The 21,412-nt window shown below is 37.3% G+C and overlaps 1 protein-coding gene across 12 annotated transcripts in view; it reads left to right on the forward strand.

Moving 5' to 3' along the window:
- The window catches only part of IKZF3 (IKAROS family zinc finger 3), an 87,352-nt gene that overhangs the window by 51,157 nt on the left and 14,783 nt on the right, over positions 1–21,412 (forward strand). For 5 of the 12 annotated variants that reach the window (XM_070562077.1, XM_070562078.1, XM_008518893.2 and 2 more), the window contains 4 exons: positions 8,335–8,595; positions 9,488–9,655; positions 12,139–12,255; positions 20,385–20,501. In XM_070562077.1, coding sequence (XP_070418178.1) covers positions 8,343–8,595; positions 9,488–9,655; positions 12,139–12,255; positions 20,385–20,501 — 655 coding nt within the window. In that variant the 5' untranslated portion in view covers positions 8,335–8,342. Of the gene's footprint in view, positions 1–7,756; positions 7,979–8,334; positions 8,596–9,487; positions 9,656–12,138; positions 12,256–19,922; positions 20,271–20,384; positions 20,502–21,412 lie in introns of those variants that run through there. The other 7 variants (XM_070562083.1, XM_070562080.1, XM_070562081.1 and 4 more) reach the window with 4 other exon arrangements.

The raw sequence follows: 21,412 nt of genomic DNA on the forward strand, positions 1-21,412 counted from the left end.
ACAAATATTATTAAAACCTGGCCTCTGCCTTGAAGATACTCCTAGTCTATATGGGAAACAAACATGTTAACTGTCATATAACACAACACATACTGTGTATACCAAGAACTACTTCTGCTCTGGATATAGACTATAGCCATTTTCATTCTTTCCCTTACCTGTGATTCTGAGTTTGATGTTGTGACAGAATGTTTTTAGCCAATTTAATTATATTTGGATGATGTGTTTTGAATTTTTCTGAGAATTATATTTTAATATGCTTTAAATTTTATTATTGAATTATGTTAAGAAAGATACAGTGGATATTCTATACAAAGGAATTATGAATGAAAAGAAAGTTTTTTCTTCTGGATTTCTAAATGAAATGTCTGCCAGGTGCATGCTTTAGTCTATCTCTAGTATGTTCAGGCAACATCTAAAACCTCAACCTCTTTAAATGTATTTTCATTGGTTATTTTTCAATGGATAGTGGTTATTTCTCAGAAATATAAATATGAAGTAATATAATACTACATAGGTTAAATAATCAACAGAAAAAGTTCATAATTACAATAGACAGAAATGAAAAAATACTTTATATTTGTATACTGCTTTATAATTTAGAATGAACTTTCACGCATCGTGTTCTTCAGTCCTCACAACTCTAGATAAAGAATTCACCTGGCCCTATGATATCTGAAGAGCATAGCCCAACCGAGCAGCTGGACCCTTGCCTACTGCTGATATGTACTATATTCCTGTAGTTAAAAGTAATAAATCTCTTGTTCTAATGGGGAAGCAAAGAACTGCACTGAAATTATTAAACAAAATTATTTTTATTATTATGGCAGTGAATGAGCTATTTGATAGATAATAAGGCAAAGATTAATCTCATTAGTAAAATTGAAGTTGGTTCCTTTGCAACTAAAACTTTCTTCATGTTTTTGTGCTAAAGCTCTTGAATTTGAAGTGATATAATTTACTAATTTCTAGTTTAGATTCTTTGAGGGAAAATTTAAAAGTCTGATAAGAATATGTTTTAGTGAGAACTTAAACCAAACCAACTAGTATCCAAACTGCTATCTCTTATTTCACTGCCATTGATATTTTATCTCTTATTAGTCTGAGTCACCTTTTCCAGTTTTTTTATTAATTTTAAAATAGGTATTTAAAAAATACCAGATGTCTATCACTTTAAATTTTAAAAGAAGAGAAGAATGAAAGCATAATGGATCGTATACTAAATCAATGACCGAAAGTTTTGTTTTCATTGAAGCTTTATAATTTTACTGGTTAGCAAATACTGGAACTTCTTATTCTTTACTTCTCAAAATATCATTGGTTTTTCTCCCTCCTCACTTTACACATAAAATGTAAATTAGAAGATGAAAATGACCCATAATTTCAGTATTCTTGAAAAAGAGGCCATTGTGGAAAAGGAGTAGAGACGTTAATTTTATAAGGAAAATTGTTCTAGTTAATCTGTTCCTGCTATATTGGATGATAGCAACAAATTCTGTAGACTAAATACCTACAATACATGTATCTCCCATTTTGCTCTTTAGTGCTTCAAGCTTCTAAATCCTATTAACAGCTGTCAAAACCTGGTAAACTATTTAGATGCTTTCACAATTTGTTTAATTGGATAGTTAGAAAATGGCATGCTAGAAAAGCCCACCCCCCCTTTCTTTTAGCCTGGCTGAACATCTGTAGCATTAGGGCCTCATTATCTCTGAATTGGCATAGCAAATCAGTGGCATCATTAAAATGCCACATTAAGATGATTAAGCTTCTTTGTTATCCAGTTGACTTTTGCATGTGCTGAGGATTTCATGGTTATGACCCCCAATCCTTGTAAAACACTTAAACACATCGCCCTTTTGTGTCTTTCCTGTTTAACAGTCTCTATCTTGTTTTGTCCCTTCTCACAATATCCCTTGCAAACTTGAGGCTTTATCCCAAACTTTGCCCTTCTTTGAATTGGATTCTGAGATCTCATAGTTCAGGGTGGTAATTCAGAACCCCTTTTTACAACTGGGAAATTCCTACTAACATGCTATCCAAGACATCCAAGTTGCCTGTTCTGTTTGCCATCTTTGATAGGTTCTTCTCTCCAACTGAGCATTTTATGTGCCTGTAAAAACAAACTGAGGCACAGTTGGCTGAGACTGCTATTGCCCCTGAAGGATTTAGATGTTGGATCCTTTCCAAGACCCATTGTTTTTGCAGTGTCTCAGGTGAAACCAAAAATGTCTACTCTGGAGTGCAAGCCTTTCATGTGATAACCATCACCCCAGGAAATGAAACCATGTGCATCAGCCCCAGTGAGCCAAGGCTTTGTTCTCTTCAGCCTACAAAATTCTCTCTGGGGGGTGTGTGTTTGTTAGTGTGTGTCATCTTCCTAAGAGGCCTCCAGAACATAGGCAAAGATGGGAGCAATTGTACCCCAGAGTAGCTCCTTTAGAAAGAAGTTCAGTTTAATCTAATTTTCATGGGTTAGATTTAATTTAGACATCTTTTTTTCCCCCCATGGGAATGTTTTGCAATTACCTTTATCAGCAATTTGTGGTTTGGTATGTTCTTTGCTCCATGAGTTTAATTATAAAAAATTTACTCAGGAAGGCTTTAACATTTTTTATTATGAAATTTATCATACATACAAAAAGGCAAATATAGTTACATGTATAGTTTAAAGAATAGTAACAAAACAAGCATCCATGGACCAACCACTTGGCTTAAGAAATAAAATATTGCTGGAGCCTATGAAGATTCTTGATAGTTTTTTAAGCGGCAATCTAAGTTGTGTGTCTAAGAAACCTGATCCATATTGTAAGACTGGAATTCACAAGACTAAAATGGGAGATTATTCGCATTACAGAAGGTTTATTCACTTTACAAAAACTTCAGGATACTGTAAGCCAGTTCCTCAAGTATATTCAAGTTTTTCTCTCCAGATCTTTAATATCTTCTGCCTGTATTAACAGTTCAGGCATTGCTAGTCACTGACAACTGAAAATCAATGAAAAATGAAGGTAAACATCTCTGAATGTATAATGTAAGTCAGTGGGACAACATTATTGGTTTTTGTTTTGTTTTGTTTTTTAAAGATTTTATTTTTCCTTTTTCTACCCAAAGCCCCCCCAGTACATAGTTGTGTATTTTTTTAGTTGTGGGTCCTAGTTGTGGCATATGGGATGCTGCCTCAGCATGGCCTGAGGAGCGGTGCCGTGTCGGCGCCCAGGATCCGAACTGGCGAAACCCTGGGCCGCCAAAGCAGAGCATGAGAACTTAACCACTCAGCCACAGGGCCGGTCCCCAACATTATTGGTTTTGCACGTAACGTTTTATGAACACATTGGCTATATAAAGGTAAATCTGTACAGGTTAATGACATCGTGATAAATATAAAGTAGAATGAGGTAGGTGTATGAGAGAGCTCAGAAACAGGAGAATTTGTTTCTAGTTTAGAGTATCAAGGTAGACTGCATGGAAGAAATGGCATTTAAACAACATCTGGAAGTTTAAATACAATGTTGATATGGGGAAAGGGCATTCATTTTAGGTATGGGAAAGACTGAAAAAGAAACTTGGAGAACTGTGATTACATTGCTGCTGTGCTTCTCGAACTTTAATGTGTATAAGAATCCTTGAGTATCTTGTTAAAATGCAAATTCTGATCCACTAGGTCTGAGGTGGGGCCTTAAGAGACTACATTTCTAATAGGCTCCCAGGGGATGCTGGAACTGCTGATCCAAGGTCCTCACTTTGAGTATCAAGCTTCTAGTCTAGAGAAAAGGATGATTCCAGAAGACTAGTGAGAAATGAAATGATCAGATAGGCTCAGAGCAGGTTCTAAACAGGCCTTTGAATGCTTCACTAAGGATTTTGGACTTTATTCTGTAAGCAAAATGAAATCATGGAAAGTTTCTGAACAAGGGTTTTAGTGCTAGGGGATAATTAATCTATCAACAGGTTATAGTATAAAATCGAGGTCACATACACTGTGGTCCATTCAGGAGGCTCATGCAGTGCCATATTCGTGTACTAAGTATTTATTGGGTATGCACCTTATGCAGAGCACTGTATCAGACTCTAGAGCATTGGTTCTCAAACTCCATTATGAATAAAATTTACCTAGAGAACATGTTTTTTAATGCATATTTCCAGTCCCCACACCAAGATTAGTAGATCTACTGTGAGACCCCCCCCACCAATTTCTGTTTTAAAACCACACAACCTCTGGTCTTACAGACCAGGTTACAGTGTCATAGGGGACATTGAGTTTAAAAAAACAAACCTGTGTCGCTTCTGCTCTCAGATAGCTTACATGTCCAAATGGGAGAGGAGATAAGTTTATAAGTAACTCAGAGAAAGGAGGAACAAATTATTTTGCAGCTGTGAGAATCAAGGAAAGCATAGTGTGGGGGAAATGGCATATTAGTTTGGCCTTAAAGGACGTGTAGGATTTAGACCTGTGGCGAAGTTGGGGAAAGACCTTTTAGGCAGTAGAAATAATAAAAGCAAGAATACTTAGAAGTTGTTTAGTTTGGCTAAAGATATCTGAACATTCAAAATCAACATTACAAAGATAAGTTGGGGTCAGATATTGAAAGGTCTTTTAAATTCTTTGTTTCTGTGTTTGGACTTAATTTTGTTGGCAGTGGAGAATATGAAAGAATTTTGACAGGGTCATGATATGACCAGAGCCATAGTTTAGGAAAAACAAGCTGGTGAGAGTATACAGGATGAGCTGAAAAGGGGAGAGAGAAGAGGCAGAGAGAACAATGTGGAGGCTACCACAGTAAATCTTGGAGAAACTAATGAGGCTCTGAGATTTAGGATAGTAGATGTGCAAAATAGTGGGGAGAAGAATCAGATTGGAGAGAAGGTACAAAAATAGAACCAAGGAGGGTTGCAAGCAAGAGGAAGGAAAGATGACTGTAAAGATTCTAGCCTGAGTAATTGGGAAGACACCCAGGAGACCTTTGGGAATAGAGGATTGACGAACGAGAGAGAGAGCACACCTGGAGATATATATTTGGGGACTAATCAATAAAATGCTAGTTGAAGCCTGAAGAGTGGATGAAATTGCCATAGGGAAGGAGGTGTAGAGGGAGGAAAAAAGAGGCTTAAGGACAGTGATTAGGAGGCAGAGGGAGGAAAAGGAGCTAGAAAGAAGCCATCAGAAAGGTAAGGAAAGGAGGTACAGTTTCACTGAAGAAATAGAAATATAGAACAAGGAGTGGCGGTCAGTAGGGTCAAGCGCTACAGAGAAGATGGAGAGAGAGGCATAAAAAAGGCCTTTGGATTTAGGAACCAGGAGACTGTTGATGGTCTTCAGGGAAGCAGTTTCAGTGAATTATGGAGGCAGATGACAGATTACATGGAATTTTACATCAGTTTTGAGGATGTAGAGGCAGTAAGCATAGATTACTTTTTTAGTAAGACTGTCTAGAAAGGAGTGTTGAGAGAGGATGAGATAAGAGGCTAAACTAAATTGCAAAGAGAATTTTAGAGCCTGAGGGCATAGAATAGAGGTCTTAGAGACCTGATGTAGAGGTTGAAAGGAAAAGGATTCCAGTTTCTAGACTTGGAGACTGGAAGAATGAAGATTCCATTGTAAATAAAAAGTCATAAATTAGAAGCAAGTTTGTCATTCAAAGATGACATTTTATTTTAGACATGTTTATTAATATTTTCAAGGGATACTAAGTAGAATGCCCCCTTTTCCTCTGCTCCAGTAAATCTTCCTCCTAAGGGATGGAATGAATTTCTTCATTAGAGCGAACTAGTGTCTTTCCTGATAGTTTTGGTGGACTATATTTGGAGGCTGTGTGCTAAATCCAGTAATTTCTCAGGAATCTCATTAGTATCCTAGATACTCATGTATTCTAATATTCAACTCTGTTTACATTCATGTGGTAAATCATAATGAATTTTTGATCCCCAGTAACCATGCACGGAGGCCATCCAGGTCTTTTATCTAAAACTGGTAAGACTCCAAAGGCAAACCAACAACTGTATCAGGAGCTCTTTCGTCCACTAAGTACAAGGAACTTCCCTAATGCCCTGTCCATGTGACTCTCATGCTTTCTCTTAGGGCCCTGGGTCTCAGATACTGTCTTTCTTATTCTACAGTTAAGTCCTAAAGGACTAAAGCCAAGATTTTATCTTGACCCAGGTCAACGTAGTATTGAGTTCTAGGTCAGACCCATTAAAGGCAAAATCTGAGGGAAGGAGCAACTCTCTTGTGTCCTGTGTTTTCAGAAAGACCCCCACACATTGATTTACTAGTTTTTAATTGTCACTGACCACAGAATGGCCTGAGTCTGTTCATATTAACATTTTATAACTAAAATGAAAAGGATTCTTTTCTGCTGGCCCTTTCTATCTGCTGTTTTTGGTTTTCAGTAGCTGAAGTTTTCCGTTGAGGTTCTTTTAAACGCCTACATGCAAACTGAAGAGCACTCAAGCTTTGGTGGGATATCACCCACAGCTGGAGTGATGGAGGAAGGGAGGAGGGTACAAGCCTCAGGTGCATCCTTCTCTTAAAAAAATTCAAAAAAAACGAAAACCACTTAAAGCAAACAAATTCCATCTGAAAGCAGGCAAGACCTATCCAGAGAAAGAAGGGAATGAACCTCTTTCCATGTAGGAAATGGATATCAATTCATATATAACCCAGATGCATAGGATGGGCAAGTTTGAAACATGTTGGACTTATCCTACAGCCCTCCATCTCTTCTAATCAAAGGGTGAAAAGTTGTGAACCATGAACCGTGGTGAGAAGCAGTGGAACAGAGTTGCAGCAATGGCTCCTCTGTTGGTGGTTAGGCCCTGTCTTGCTCTATTAAGCAAACACAGTTAATATAGATGAAAGGTAACCTTGATAGAAGTGAAAATTGAAACTTGAGTTGAAGGTAACAAGCCAGGCGCAGCTGCGTTGTACTTCCTCCTATGTGGCAACAGGAGCTGCGCTTACTGGTGTTTTTTGGAAGGGATGTAGTTTTTTAAAATACCCTTTTTTCAGAGTGTTTTGGTTTTTAACGTCTATGCATTGGTAGGAGAGTGTGGAATATGTTAGTAAGAAGCCGCTTAGACTTTATAAGTCTAGTGTGTGAGGTCAAATCCAAGTTTAGCATTCTAATCACACATCTGCTGTTAACTGGCTATGTAACCTCGGACAAAGCACTGAGAATATCTCTGTATGAAAAACAAGAGGGTTGGATTAGATGATCTCTAAATTCCCTTCCAGCCCTAAAATCCCATTGATTTGTGATTCCTCATGGGAAAGTACAACTTCCAATTTCTAAGAGTGAATGTTTGAAAAAGTAAGCATTTATGCAGCATATTTTGTATATGAAAAATTCCTTATGAATGTTTATTATTAATACAGCCGGCAAATGTCTGGGTTTTGTTAGTGTCAGTACCTAATTTGCCTTCTTCATTTCTTATGTTCTTCAGCTTAAGAGTGTTACAGCTCTTTTTAAGATAATACCTGGTCACCCAACTCACTTGGGCCAATTGCTCCTCTCCTATCCGGTCCTGTAATTCTAGGATCTTGAGTTCATCCCTCCCTAACTTGGGTATAGGTGCCCTTCCCTTGCTTAGGTTGAGCTCCATTTACCTGTGTCAATGAAAGTGACTCCTTAGAAGGTTATGTTAAAGAATTACTTCTCCTTTTATCTTTCTCAACAGTATTTCACTAGTACTGCCAGCTTCCTCTACATTCAGTGTTGTCTCTTTATCAGTTCCGAGAGAGAGAGAGAGAGAGAGAGAGAGAGAGAGAGAGAGAGAGAGAGATAAGACTCTTTTAGCAGTTCATATACATGGAAGGGGAAGAGGCAAAGCATGGCTTAAAATCAGAAAAACAGTATTAACTAGTCAACTCTCAATCTTAGTGACTTAAATTGGATACATTTGAAGGATTAAAACAGTTTTTTCTTCTTGAAACCAAAGAGCACATCACCTCGCCTCTTAACTGCAGCCACCAAAAAAGGTACTAGATCTGAGAACCTTTCTTTTCCCCCAGTACTGGAGAAGAGTTGTGCAAAATGTTTTTTTTCATGGTTTCTTTGAGCAGTCATAGCTAAAATCTGTTATCTCTAATTTTCTGGGTGTCCTAAAACGCTGTCATCTATTTCTGTGTGCGTGTGAGTGTGTTTTCCCCTGACTGTGGTTCTGAATTCAAATAATGAGTAATCATCCTAGTGGCGTTTTCTTGTTTTGTAAATGTACAATATTATGTTAGCTTCATTTGGTATTTCATTGTCAGTTGTGAGTCCCTGCTCTTTGAGCTGCTTTGATAGCCCCAAATACAATCATTGTTCATTTCTTGCATTTTCCTCCCTGCAGATGATTCAATGAAAGTGAAAGATGAATACAGTGAAAGGGATGAGAATGTTTTAAAGCCAGAGCCCATGGGAAATGCAGAAGAGCCTGAAATCCCTTACAGCTATTCAAGAGAATATAATGAATATGAAAACATTAAGTTGGAAAGACATGTTGTCTCGTATGATAGTAGCAGGCCAACCAGTGGCAAGATGAACTGCGATGTGTGTGGATTATCCTGCATTAGCTTCAATGTCTTAATGGTTCATAAGCGGAGCCATACTGGTAAATAGTCTCCTTTATCCATTCTTCTGAAAACTCTCGTAATGCAGCCATGTGAGAAATGAAGTGGTGGAATTTGGGGTGACTTTTGATTACTTTCACTGATTTTTGCTATAATTCTGATGTATCTCTTCTCTCCATTTCCATTTAACCAGTGATTTTTAGTCCTGCTTCACCATGCATTTGGCAAACATACTGCAAATGCTATGAATAAAAACAAAGACTATAGAGGGCACAGTGTTCTAGGTCAGCCAAATATTTTTTTCTTGAGTTAATAAGTAGGAGTTGAATTGTGTGATTTGCTTCTTAGGCATCTTTCATATATTTTTACATAACTTTTAAAAAAGCAGATCTCATTATTGGGTTCAAATTTGGTAGATGAAAGGATGTAGTTTTTATGACCAGTTTAAAAAAATTATCTTCAGACAGTAAACAGGTAGTCTATAGAAATGCATACAATCACAACAATCCTACTGAGCCCAATAGATTCCTTCTGCAATCTGATATAAAGACTTTAAAAAGAAGCATTTCTGGCCCTCGATACTTTATTAGGACTTGAGTCTGTGACTCTTTTTTCAGACTGAGATTATATTCAAAAGGAATGCTAAGTAATGTAAAAACTTACATCCAGAAAGCACTTCTAGAGCTACTCTTGTTTCTTTGCTCTGATCCAAGACAAGATGATGCCTAAAACAGCCTTGCCTAGGGAGTGCTTTTTCTCTTCTAGAGGGAAGAGTCCATTAAGTCTTATGCTTGCCTTGAAATATAACTCCCAGCCAATCCCAGTATGAACAGAAACTGTCTAAACGATGAGCTTTTGCTAGAGGCAGCTAATCTGTGCATATGCTTCTCCACTTGCTGGTGATCAGAAATCTCCTTTTTGTCCTTTTTAAAGGTGAACGCCCATTCCAGTGTAATCAGTGTGGGGCATCTTTTACTCAGAAAGGTAACCTCCTCCGCCACATTAAACTGCACACAGGGGAAAAACCTTTTAAGTGTCACCTCTGCAACTACGCATGCCAGAGAAGAGATGCACTCACAGGTCATCTTAGGACACATTCTGGTAAGTGAGAGCAATGAGCATTCCATATCTAGTAAATGTGTGTTCCTCCATGCCCGTTGCAGAAACTAGAAAGAGTTAAGTATGGAGGTTTTCATCTGTCATTCCTGTTCTGAAGGGTTACAACAGCAGAGACCTCTAGGGCTAATTACACTCCATTAAGGCATTAATTGCTCTCCGTCTGGCTCAATGGGGATGATCATCTCCTTACCATCCTTGCTCCCCTAGAGAACAACACAGTCAGACAGGAAAAGCCTGCTCTATAAAAACGCCTTTTTAGTTTTTGTGAAGAAATTATAGCCATCAGTATTTTCTTATAGTAAACTTTATTAAAAGATTATTTTTCTAGGGGGCTGGGCTGGTGGCACAGCAGTTAAATTCGCACGTTCTGCTTCTCAACTGCCCAGGGTTCGCCGGTTCAGATCCCGGGTGCGGACATGGCACCACTTGGCAAAAGCCATGCTGTGGTAGGCGTCCCACGTGTAAAGTAGAGGAAGATGGGCATGGATGTTAGCTCAGGGCCAGTCTTCCTCAGCAAAAAGAGGAGGATTAGCAGTAGTTAGCTCAGGGCTAATCTTCTCCACAAAAAAGAAAAAGATTATTTTTCTAAAAACACACACACATTTTTCATTCAAAAGTCTAGACAAGCAAATACTGTACAGTTTGTAAATTATATAAAACTGTTAACTGGGATGGGACTGGCTCCGTGGGTGAGTGGTTAAGTTCGAGTGCTCTGCTTCCTCAGCCCAGGGTTTCACCAGTTCATGGCATCGCTCATCAAGCCATGCTGAGGTGGCGGCCCACATTCCACAACCAGAAGGACCTACAACTAGAAATATACAACTGTGTACTGGGGGGCTTTGGGGAGAAGAAAAAAAAACCCTGTAAACTTGGGTTAAATCATTATTAGAGAGTTACTTTTGACCATTCTGGGCTAAATTTGGGGAGTTTTTTGGCCATTCTGGGATAAATTTCTGGGTTTTTAAAATTGAAATATAATTGACCATATAACATTGTATTAGTTTTAGGTGTGGATGGGCTAAATTTCTTAAACCCAACTTTCTTCTTGATCAGCCTATTTATTTTTAATCTCTAAAAGATGAGCAGCAGTAAGAATTCATAAAAAGCTATGTTCTGTCTTGCTGTTTTTACTCCTTATTTTGACCAAGCAAGATAATAAATTTTTTTTCAACATTTAGAATTTCCCTTCTAGAAAAATAAAACTGAGTTTATTTTCAAATTTGGGACCTCATGTTCTTGATGTTATCTGACAAAATTTTAATTGAAGAAAAAAAAAAGGGTTTGTTTTTTTGTTAATCCACGTACTGCTTTGACTAAAACCCAGCCCCAAACCCGCAACTGGTCACAATTCAGAGAGTAAGGATTAAACAAGTCAGCCCCAACAAAACCTACTATGAGAGATCATAAGTGGCCAAAGAAGGGTTTCTTTTACAGCTCAAGTTCAAAGTAATGAATTAAGGCTGAGTTTGGTCCAAAAAATTAGAATAGTTTGCTTCTGTTGCTTTTTTCAAGTAAGATCCAACAATAGTAGTCATTTTTAAGACAGATTCTAGAGGACCCCAATTTATACAGAAACTTAACATTTTTAGCCCTAGCACACCTTTATTTATTTTAATTTGGGGTTCTATATGGATCTTTTAGTGCTTTACGTCCCAAAGGGTCTGTTTTAAACAGAGCAAGAGGATTAGAAAATAATAATCTCAGTCCCTAAAACTCTGATAAATTCATAAGGAATACTTTATCAACAAATCAGAAAGACCAGTCCTGCACACAAAGTTGAAGTTATTACCTACATATTTCGAGCAATAAAGCATTTGGAGGAGTTGGGAGGGTAAAAGTGGTCTGAATTGTATGGATGAACTTTTGAGGAAACTTTTGCTTTATCTTAGAAATGAAGATGAAGTCATTTTTTCAATTCATTTTTTTTCTATTATTCAGATATATCCTTGGTTAGCTCAGTTTTTATTGATTTAGCCCAGACTTTGCTATAGCTACTTGGCAAGGATGAGCCAAATTTATCCAAAAATGTCAATGCTCTAAAAAGGCCATCCGTTTCCAGCTGAATGGCTAACTGCCACAAACTGCAGCATTCTTTATTTACAGCCAGATGGATGTCACAAAACAAGAATCTCTTCCTATTTCATTCTTAAGCCACACTAACCTCCTTGAAGAATACCCTATTCTTTTCCCTAAAGAAACAAGATTGATCTGGAGCCAGAACACTGTGCTCAGTGATAATCATTAAATCTAAATCCTTTCATTTGTGAAAGGAGGCTATCCTTTCAGAGAATAGTCTAGCATAATAATCAATCGTAGACCTTAACGTTATTTCAGTTTAGAACCCAAATACTCTGGCTTCTCTCAGCAGTCTCATTCCTCATGGACAGTTTTCACAGAGCCCTAATACACCGTTTGTTCTATAAACCCTGAGGGTCACTGAGTGCCCCTTTGTGCTCTCCTTATAGTTGAGAAACCCTATAAATGTGAGTTTTGCGGAAGGAGTTACAAGCAGAGAAGTTCCCTTGAGGAGCACAAGGAACGCTGCCGTACATTTCTTCAGAGCACTGACCTGGGTGAGACTGGTGAGTTCATACAACACTCATTCCACATACATTTAGTGAGCATCCACTGTTCTAGGTGGTGGACTAAATAGTAGTGAATAAAAAGACAAAAAAATCCTGCCCTCGTGGAGTTTATATTTTAATAAAGAAAGACAGACCATAAACAAAGTAAATAAGTAATTTATACAGTGTATTGGAAGGTAGTAAGTGCTACTGAGAAAAACAAAGCAGGTACTAGGGATGGAGGGTAAGTCAGGGAAGGTTTCAATGAGGTGACTTTTTAACAGACTTAAAGGGGTGAGGAGAGAGCCCTACAGATAACTAGGAAATAGCAAGTGCAAAGGCCCTGGGGCTTGAGTTTGAAGAAGTGTAAATAGTCCTGTGTGGCTGGAGCAGAGTGAGTGAGTAATGGATGTGAGGCCAGAGAGAAAATGGAAAACCAGGCCTTACCAGGCCTTGTAGGTCATTGTAAAGACTGGCTTTTACTTTGAGTGAAATTGAAAATCTTTAGAGGGTTTTGAACAGAGAGGTGACATGATTGGACTTCTTATTTGAAAAGAATCACTCTACTTGCTGTTAAGAATAGATTGTTTTGGGGGAAAGATAAAAAATTGGGGCATCCAGTTAGAAAGCCATTGCAATAATACAAACAATAGAAGATTGTGTGTTGGTTGTGGTAGAGGTGGTGAGAAGTGTTCTAATTCTGTGTATAAAGATAGAGCCGACAGTATTTCCTAACAGATTGATGTGGGATGTGATGAGGAATGCAGTTGTCATTAACTGAAATGGCAAAGATGGAGGGTAGAGGAGCTTGAGGCGTGGCTAGGGCAGAGTTTATTAAAACCACAACGATTTTTTTGCACAAGGCCCAAAAGTCATATACTTGTCTACTCATATGATTTATTGTGATGCTTATATTTGGGTTTTGGAGTTTCATATTTTGTTCAGTATTTTGAATTATATACTGAATGGCAACTGGTTGAAACACTAGATGTCTTTCCATCTATCAATTGTGTTTTATTTATTTTTCATTATTAGTTGAAACAACCTGAAACTATTTTGTGTCACATCTCGGCTGTTGTCCTTTGTCCTATCCAGTTGACCATCAGTTTGGTTCTGCAGCTTGAATTGTCACACATTTTTATTTGGTTACTTGAACCAGTTGCTTGTTTAGAGTAGGTACAAATCCTCATGGGATTTGATGTTTGACAAAAGTAGTTGCGCTTGAATAGTTTGAACATTCTAAAGCAGAAAGATTACAAAAATATGACAGAAATAATGTGAAACTCAGGAAAAATGCAGTGGAAATCATGAGTAGTTTAACTGTACCAGTTTTGAGTGAGAGGAAACTTTTGTTTTAGATAAAGCCTATTTTATGGTGTTAGGAGCTGGCCAACTGAATTCCGTTGGTTTGCAGTGCTTCTGCTTTTTATCCTGATGGCATCTTTGGTTTTATCAAGGAGTTGGATTTCCTCCTTATTTCTAAAGAGAAATGTTTACTCTCTCTCTCAAAAAAAAACCTAAAACGGGTTTTGACATCTTAAGCAATATGCTTAAGGTCAGTCAGGCAATACTTGGGCATCTTTACCTGCAGTTCCATATTTCAGACAGTAGACCAACCTCTTACTGTGAGAAATTCCAAGGTTATGGAAATCTATTATATTCCAAATAGAATCATTAACATGTAAAGCTAGAAGGGTTAAAGAGAGCATCTAATCCTACCTCCTCATTTTAGAGGTGAGGAAATTGAGACTCATCAAAAATTCAATGACTTAAAAATCATTTCAGTAAAATCAAATTAGAACTTTTCGTTGTTTTCATGATTAGCTATAATTTTTTGTTTTCAAAAATGTATTGAGATTATAACTCATACACCATAAAATTCACCCTTTAGTGTACAATTCAGTAGTTTTAATTGTATTCACAAATTTATACAACCATCACCACTATCTAATTCCATGACATTTTTGTCACCCCCAAGAAAAACTCTGTGCCCATTAGCAGTCAGTCCTCATTCCCTGTCTCTCCAGCCCCTGGAAACCACTAATCTACTTCCTATCTCTATGAATTTGCCTATTCTGAACATTCATGTAAAAAGAATCGTACAATATGTGGCCTTTTATATCTGGCTTCTTTCACTTAGTGTAATGTTTTCATGGTTTGTCCATATGGTAGTGTGTATCAGCACTTTATTCCTTTCTATGGCCAAATAATATTTCATTATATGGATTTATCACATTTTATTTATCCATTCATTAGTTAATGGACATTTGGGTTTTTTCTACTTTTAGAAAATATGACTTTATTAGCTATATATTTTTAAAGCTTATATATTATCTGGTTAGCAAAAGAAATATAGTAACACACAGACTAATAGACATACACATATACATGAATGTGTGTCTTGATTCTCCTGGAAATAGGGGGAAAAAAATCAGTAAACTGCCCTCTATGATCAGTAAGTTCAAAATTGATGATTTTGAAGTAAGGTTACCTACCACCTTACTTTCCATCTCCATAACTTTTTTAAGGAATTTCAAATTAGGAAAGTATCAAAAGAAATATTTTTGGTATCTTCACTGGTATGAGGTGATTCAGGAAATGCTGAAGTACAGAAGTTAAGTTAATTTGCATTTCGTAGGGTGGTTTGATAGATATGTGCAGCATACTTTAAGTCTCAGCAAAAAAATAAAGGGTTAACTAAGTCAGCAAGTTTTGATTTTCTTTAAAAACAAATATGTTGTAATGGTGGTTTCAGGTTACAAAATGTATAAAGTCACAGCTTAATCAACTATAGTAAATACTGCATGTCAGTCAATATAGTACTCTTTCAAATAGTTCTCATGATTTTGCCTAAAATCCAAAATGTAAAGAATGTTTAATCTAACACAAGCCAATCCTTTAATTATTGCCACTGCTCTCTATATGGTTTCCATTTCTGTTTCCTTCTTAAAATTGGGAGTCTCTATCTGGACATAGTGTTCCATTCTGAGCCTGACCAATATAATATCCCCAGTGGTAGATCTTATCTCTTCATCCCTAGCTTTTAAAGTGATGATGCTCCATTACTACTGTGGATGCTGCCCTTGTTCATCAAGTGGCTTATTGTAAATTGAAATGCAGCCTTGTGTGAGAGCCAAGCCTTGGGACAAACCTGCCCCCATCAGGAAGCAGGCCTTTATGGAAGCAGAAGAGATGAAAAGGCCTTGGCCTAGAGACCAGTCTACAAAAGACTGCCATGTTGGGCAACAGGACTTCTGGCCTTGCTAAAATCATTTTGTTTTTTTCAGACAGCATTTGTTGGATTCTCTATGTGCCAGGCTCTGTGTCAGAGCTGTTTGTTAAGATGAGTGAAGGTTAAGCCCCTGCCCTTGAAGATCTTACAGTCCAACAAGGGAATGGGCACTTGGTCTATTAGTACAATACAAACGTCCAATAGAGACACATGTCCTATTGCTACTTCAGTCCAAGTCTCTACACCGGACATCACCAGTGACCTCATCATGATACTCCTCCAATTCTGTGGTCTTAATGGAGTATAACTGAAAAGAAGAAGGAACATAGAAGACCACGGATTTCATTTTCTCATTAGCTTGATCCTTACTCCAGAAAGGGACTAACAGCTGGTATAGAGATTCACTTAGCCTCATTTTCACACAAATTATGAGTACTGGGAGCGGGACATGTTTTTGTATGACAATGTTCTAGCAATAACGAGAGTTTTAAAGTAATTGAATAATTAAATTTATTTATGAATCTAGGAGTCAAAACCTTTTATCTGCATTATCACGGTTTCATTTGAGCTAATACAAGCATGAGAGTTTCAGAATAAACTTATATTTTTACCAAGTATCAGTCCAAAGAAAAAGTTTAAAATGTTTTAAAAGTCTGTTTTCCCAACAGATTATTCTTTTTAAAAATCAATACTATCTCACAGGTAGTATTCATTCTACTTGGTCAAAAAGGCACAGTTTTATGTAACTTTTTTGTTGGAACCTGCCTCAGTCTTTGATAGCAATCTCTTGTTAGACAATTCTTATTGCACAGTGACACCCCGTTGTTCCACACACTATTAGCTACTGACTGACCACACCATAGAAGAGACAGGAAGCAATGCCTCTTATTTGAGCTCCGTTTAACACTTCAAGAGCTAATGAAGGATTTTGCACAAAAACAAAAACACTACAAATTACATAGTTAAATCTGCAATCACTTTGAGATAGAAATTGCATCATGGAAACAGTTAACTAAAAACCGGAGAAACTATTAAGACTTGTGCAGAGATTAAAGGTAGTAACCTATTCTGTAATTATGACTTCCTATAAGTTTTATTTATTTTTTCAACATGTCTTTAAAACCATTTTGCTAATGAAAGTTGGTATATCTACTATAGAGTAGGCAAGTGACACCAAGGGGAATTGATCCAGAATTACAGTCCTACTCCTTCTATGCTCACTCCTGAACCAAGTGTGCAAATTGTTCCTTGCCCCTGTCCCATATTCCCCACACCCACTCCTTGCAACATTAAACTGCCAAACACCACCCAGGAACGGATTTCCTATTTCATCATTTAAACCCATTATCTTGTTCCCTTACTATCTTGCCAAACTGGTTTCCCTCCACTTACATTTCTGAGACATGATGTGGCAAGATAACAAGTCTAGACTATTTGTATAAATAGACAGTTGGGTCTTAAAGTTGAAGCAGAGGACCAAAAGCCAGTAGTCCTTTTTTTCTTTTCAGTGTACTGCCTAAACTCCTTATAATCCCAAAGAGATTGTCTAACTCCAAAGCATTTCTTTGTGTTTTAAAGAGTGCTCATTTAGTGGCATTGTGTAGCAGCTGTCCAACAATTGCAAGGCAAAAGACTAACAGTTTGGAAAAGAAAATGAGAGTGCACCATATTCAAATGAAATTTTAACCTTTGCGTAACTTGCCAATTGGAATATACAGTTAACTGAGTAAAGACTAACTTAATCTCTGGAGTGTGTTCACATATACAGTGAGGGTTGGGGTCTTGGAGCTTATGTTTTGAGTGAAGAATCCAGAGAGAGAGTGTGAGTTGATGGAGCCCTCTAGATGAGTTTTAGAGGATTTCTTTCACTATAACCAGAGTTGTGGAAATGGGAAAGTCTTCACCTATGCCTCAAATTATCTGTCTATCCATAAACACTCCAGAATTTTATCTTTTTAAATGTCAGGCATTTGGTCACTGATCTACAGAGTAAGATTATCTAGAAATGACTGTCAAGACAAGCTTGGTGAGTAACCAGGGATGAAAAGTGATGTTATCTCGGAAGGTTGCCATTTAGTGACATGCCCTAATTACGTTATTTAGGTCAATGTATCCCCACTTTAGCATCCTCCCAAATATAGAGGATATTGAGTGTGTGTCCTCAGAAAGCTGTTTGTGGGAACTGATAGTGACTTAGGTAAAATGTAGACAGTGACTGCCACGAGGCAGGTGGGAAAACTAGGCAGGCAGCATAATGCTTGCAGTAAGTGCTGGGACTGAACAGATAAATCTCTGGGTGACGACTGAGCCATTTGAGGAGTGACTGCCACAGACGAGTAAGAATAGCGGTAAAATGGGGATAAAGTTAAAAATTCCCAGAGTACTGTTTTTTCATTCTCATTTCGCTATAAATCTTTTTGGTAATAAATACAAGATGGAAGGGGAGCCTTCCCAGGATTTAATCCTCTCAAAGTTGCTCAAACCAGAATGAATGTTCCCAAAGCACAAATTTAGCTGCCTCTCCGATGCTTCTAAGAAAACGCCTCCTTATAACAGCCTCAGGAACTTATTTCAAATCCCAGACCTTTGTCTTTCATCTCTCTGCTCTTGGGGCTCTGGGTAGTGCCACATCTGGTGGTGGTTTGTGTGAAAGGAAATAATATATATATAATAGTTTCCTGTTTGGTCATTTAAACCTATCCCTGTGCTGGACAGAATTTGACCCACTTTGCTCAATAGCAGAGTCCTGTCACTAAAGTGCCAGTTATTTACAACGGTTGGTCAGACAAAGTTGCAGTGCTTTACCACGAGCCCAAAAGCTGCCCGGGCCCCTTATTCTGACCCTTATTGTTTAGACATTTAGACAAACAGTGTTGTTAATAGTTTAAATTGGAGGCTGGGATTTATTTCTTTAGAGCATAGAATTATTTTTGACAAAGTCTAGTAAATATGGTCATTACCATCATCCTCTTTGTTTATTCATTTTTGGAGCCAGAGTTCATTTTACTCCTGAATTTAAAAAACCCTGAGCTTTATAATTTATTGTGTAAGACTTGCATACATAGAATTTTAAAAACAAAACCAAAAAGATACTAATAATAAAATGAAAGATATTGAATACCTTGCATTCTCTTTTTCTGATTTGGCTTTGGTTCTCTCACTCTGGTCATACTTAACAGTCTTGCCAAGGACATCTTTCTCTGTCTCTCATTTACTGCAGAGGTGGCCAGCTTTCTTCTTTCTGGGCACGTCCATCTGTGGTGTTCAATGTCTGAGAGATCATGGAATTTGTGACATTATTTTTGTATATTAGAATCTCCTCACACAGAAAACTCTTCACCTACAGCAGGATCACTGACAATTCCTAGACTTGTATGTTTATATTTGGAAAAAAAATTCCGTTCTGCAATCATCACTTGCTTTCTACTCTAGTCCCTTAAACTAATTTCAATTTTTTCTTCCTTAGCGATATTAGAAATGTAGATACTTCATTTTTGTTTGGACCTCCTAAAATGCTTATTATAAACCAGGGGGAATTGTTTGTAGCATCACAATATGTTTGTTTAGGGCAGGGGTGAGCAAACTATGACCCTCAGGCCAAATGCAGTCAGCGGTCTGTTTGTACACAGGGGTTTTTACATTTTTAAAGGGTGGTGGGTCAGGAAAAACAACAAAGAATGTGGAACAGAGGCTATATGTGTCCCACAAAGTTTAAAATATTTACTATCTGGCCCTTTACAGAAGAAGGTTGCTGATCCCTAGCTTGGACTAGTATCATGTGTTAAAATTTAAAGCTTTATATTTAGAGCAGCTCGTATCTCTTTGAACTTGAGTCATGAACTCTTTTTGGGTACTGCCTGCTGTACCAGGGTAAACTATGTTATATTTATTCCAACTTAGTGTTTAGTTGATTAGACGTTGGAACTATTTATATATTCTTCTAGTGATTGTCAGTTCTGACTGCATTTTAAAATCATCTGGAGAGCTTTAAAAATACTGTTGCCTAGGCCCCTACACCAGAGATCCTGATTTAATTGATCTGAAGGGGAGGCCTGGGCATAGGTGTGTCTTACATGCTCTTCAGGTGATTCTAATGTTCAGGTAGGTCTGAGAACCACAGGCCTACACCACTTGAAAGTCTATTTGTGGACTGACAATTAGACCATAATCTTCGGCAGTTTTTATTCACATTTTTCATTAGAAATATAATAAAGATGCATTATACAAATTGCTCTTTAATTTCAAGACAGAAGTGTTGCTCAGGGAAATTTTAACTGAGACAATTTTGAAATGTGAAGAGCATATGAAACAGAAAATGCAGAGCCCAGAGAAATAGAATTTAAAAGATAGGAACTGAAAGGAGCATGCTGGAAAAGAAAAAAAAGAAAAAAACCACTCAAAATTTCAATACACAAATCACTGAGTAGATTTCTTGCTATCTGGGTAAGTGTCTATTTTCAAAAGTGCTATTAACATAAACAGAGCAGTAAATCTGGGGCACCATACTTTTTTTTCAAAGTTGTTAAGAAGAATTATATCAGTCTGCAGGTGTCACACGCAGTTACTCAGAATCAGAAAGAAGGCTGATCCGGGGTTAGAAGATCTCCTTCTATCTATCTTTTTGCAGCCAACCACGTCCAGGCTGTTTATTTAATACTTCCTCTTGCTAATGAAGGTACTGGTTGGGGATGGGTCGGGCTTTCCCATCTCAGCATAAGACTGCAAGATTTGAATGTGCCCTGGTGCTGGCTTCAGTGACCACAGCAGGTACCCCAGGCAAGAATCTGAGCAGTAATAACAGGTAACAACAGAGTGTGCATCAGACCTCTGACACTTTTCCTTCTAGTTTATTTCCTTTTCTCCCCATTTACCAACGTGTTCTTTTCCCTTTTCTTTTTACATTTTTCCAAACCAGCAAGTGTGGAGGCAAGACACATCAAAGCAGAGATGGGAAGTGAAAGAGCTCTCGTTCTGGACAGATTAGCAAGCAATGTGGCAAAACGAAAAAGCTCAATGCCTCAGAAATTCATTGGTAAGAATACAACCCTTTTTCCTGCTGTTGTTAGCAGATAGTTTGAATGAGATAACATAGAATGATTACTACACAGGCCCTTCCTAGATTAATCTCTGTTAAAATAAGGTAATTTGTTTTCCATTGTACACTTTTTATTCTTTGTTATTCATTTTGATAACTAGAGCAAATAGAATAAAATATTTTAACTAAAGAATCTATTGAAGATGGGAGTATTTGGTATCCAATTCCCTAAACGGAGTTGGTGTTAAAAATGCTGTTCCTTCCTCTTTATTCTGAATGACATATGTTGCATGAGAGAGTTTATGCAATTTACACCAGTAAGATGTTTGAGATAGCATTTTTGTAATCTTTTGTAATTGTATTTTACAACTTGGTTCCGTTATCATGCTCAACCTTTTTTCATGCTCTAAAATGTATTGCCATATTTTCTTGAATTTGATTGAGAGTTGGCTTTAAGAGAAAGTGGTTGGGAAATCACAAATTTAAATAACAGGGTTTGATTTAATCATTTGTCTTACTGGAATTAATTTTTATGCCATTGGTTTTCACGTTGTCAAAAAATACAGCAGAATGAGATGGCTAAGAAATAATTACGTCCATGAAAAGTGTTAGGACTGCCAAATGGCAGAGATATTTTGTTGAACTCTCCCAGATGTTTACATAAATGTGACCATGATATTTAAAATAGATTTGTATTTGTGAAGTAGGCAGCTGAATTGAATGTATCAGTTTTTCTATAAATTGAAAGTCAGTGATATCAAACAAAAATAGTTATCACGTGAAAATAGACCTCCCTCAATACCAATAATATTTTAGAAATCTGTTTTTCCAAAGCTACTTGCTGCTATTGATTTCTTCAGTCCTTTTGTGTTTATTCTTTGCAATAGCTTTTATAGATACTAACTGCC

Source organism: Equus przewalskii, chromosome 10 (assembly GCF_037783145.1).
Source record: "Equus przewalskii isolate Varuska chromosome 10, EquPr2, whole genome shotgun sequence".
Lineage (NCBI taxonomy): Eukaryota > Metazoa > Chordata > Mammalia > Perissodactyla > Equidae > Equus > Equus przewalskii.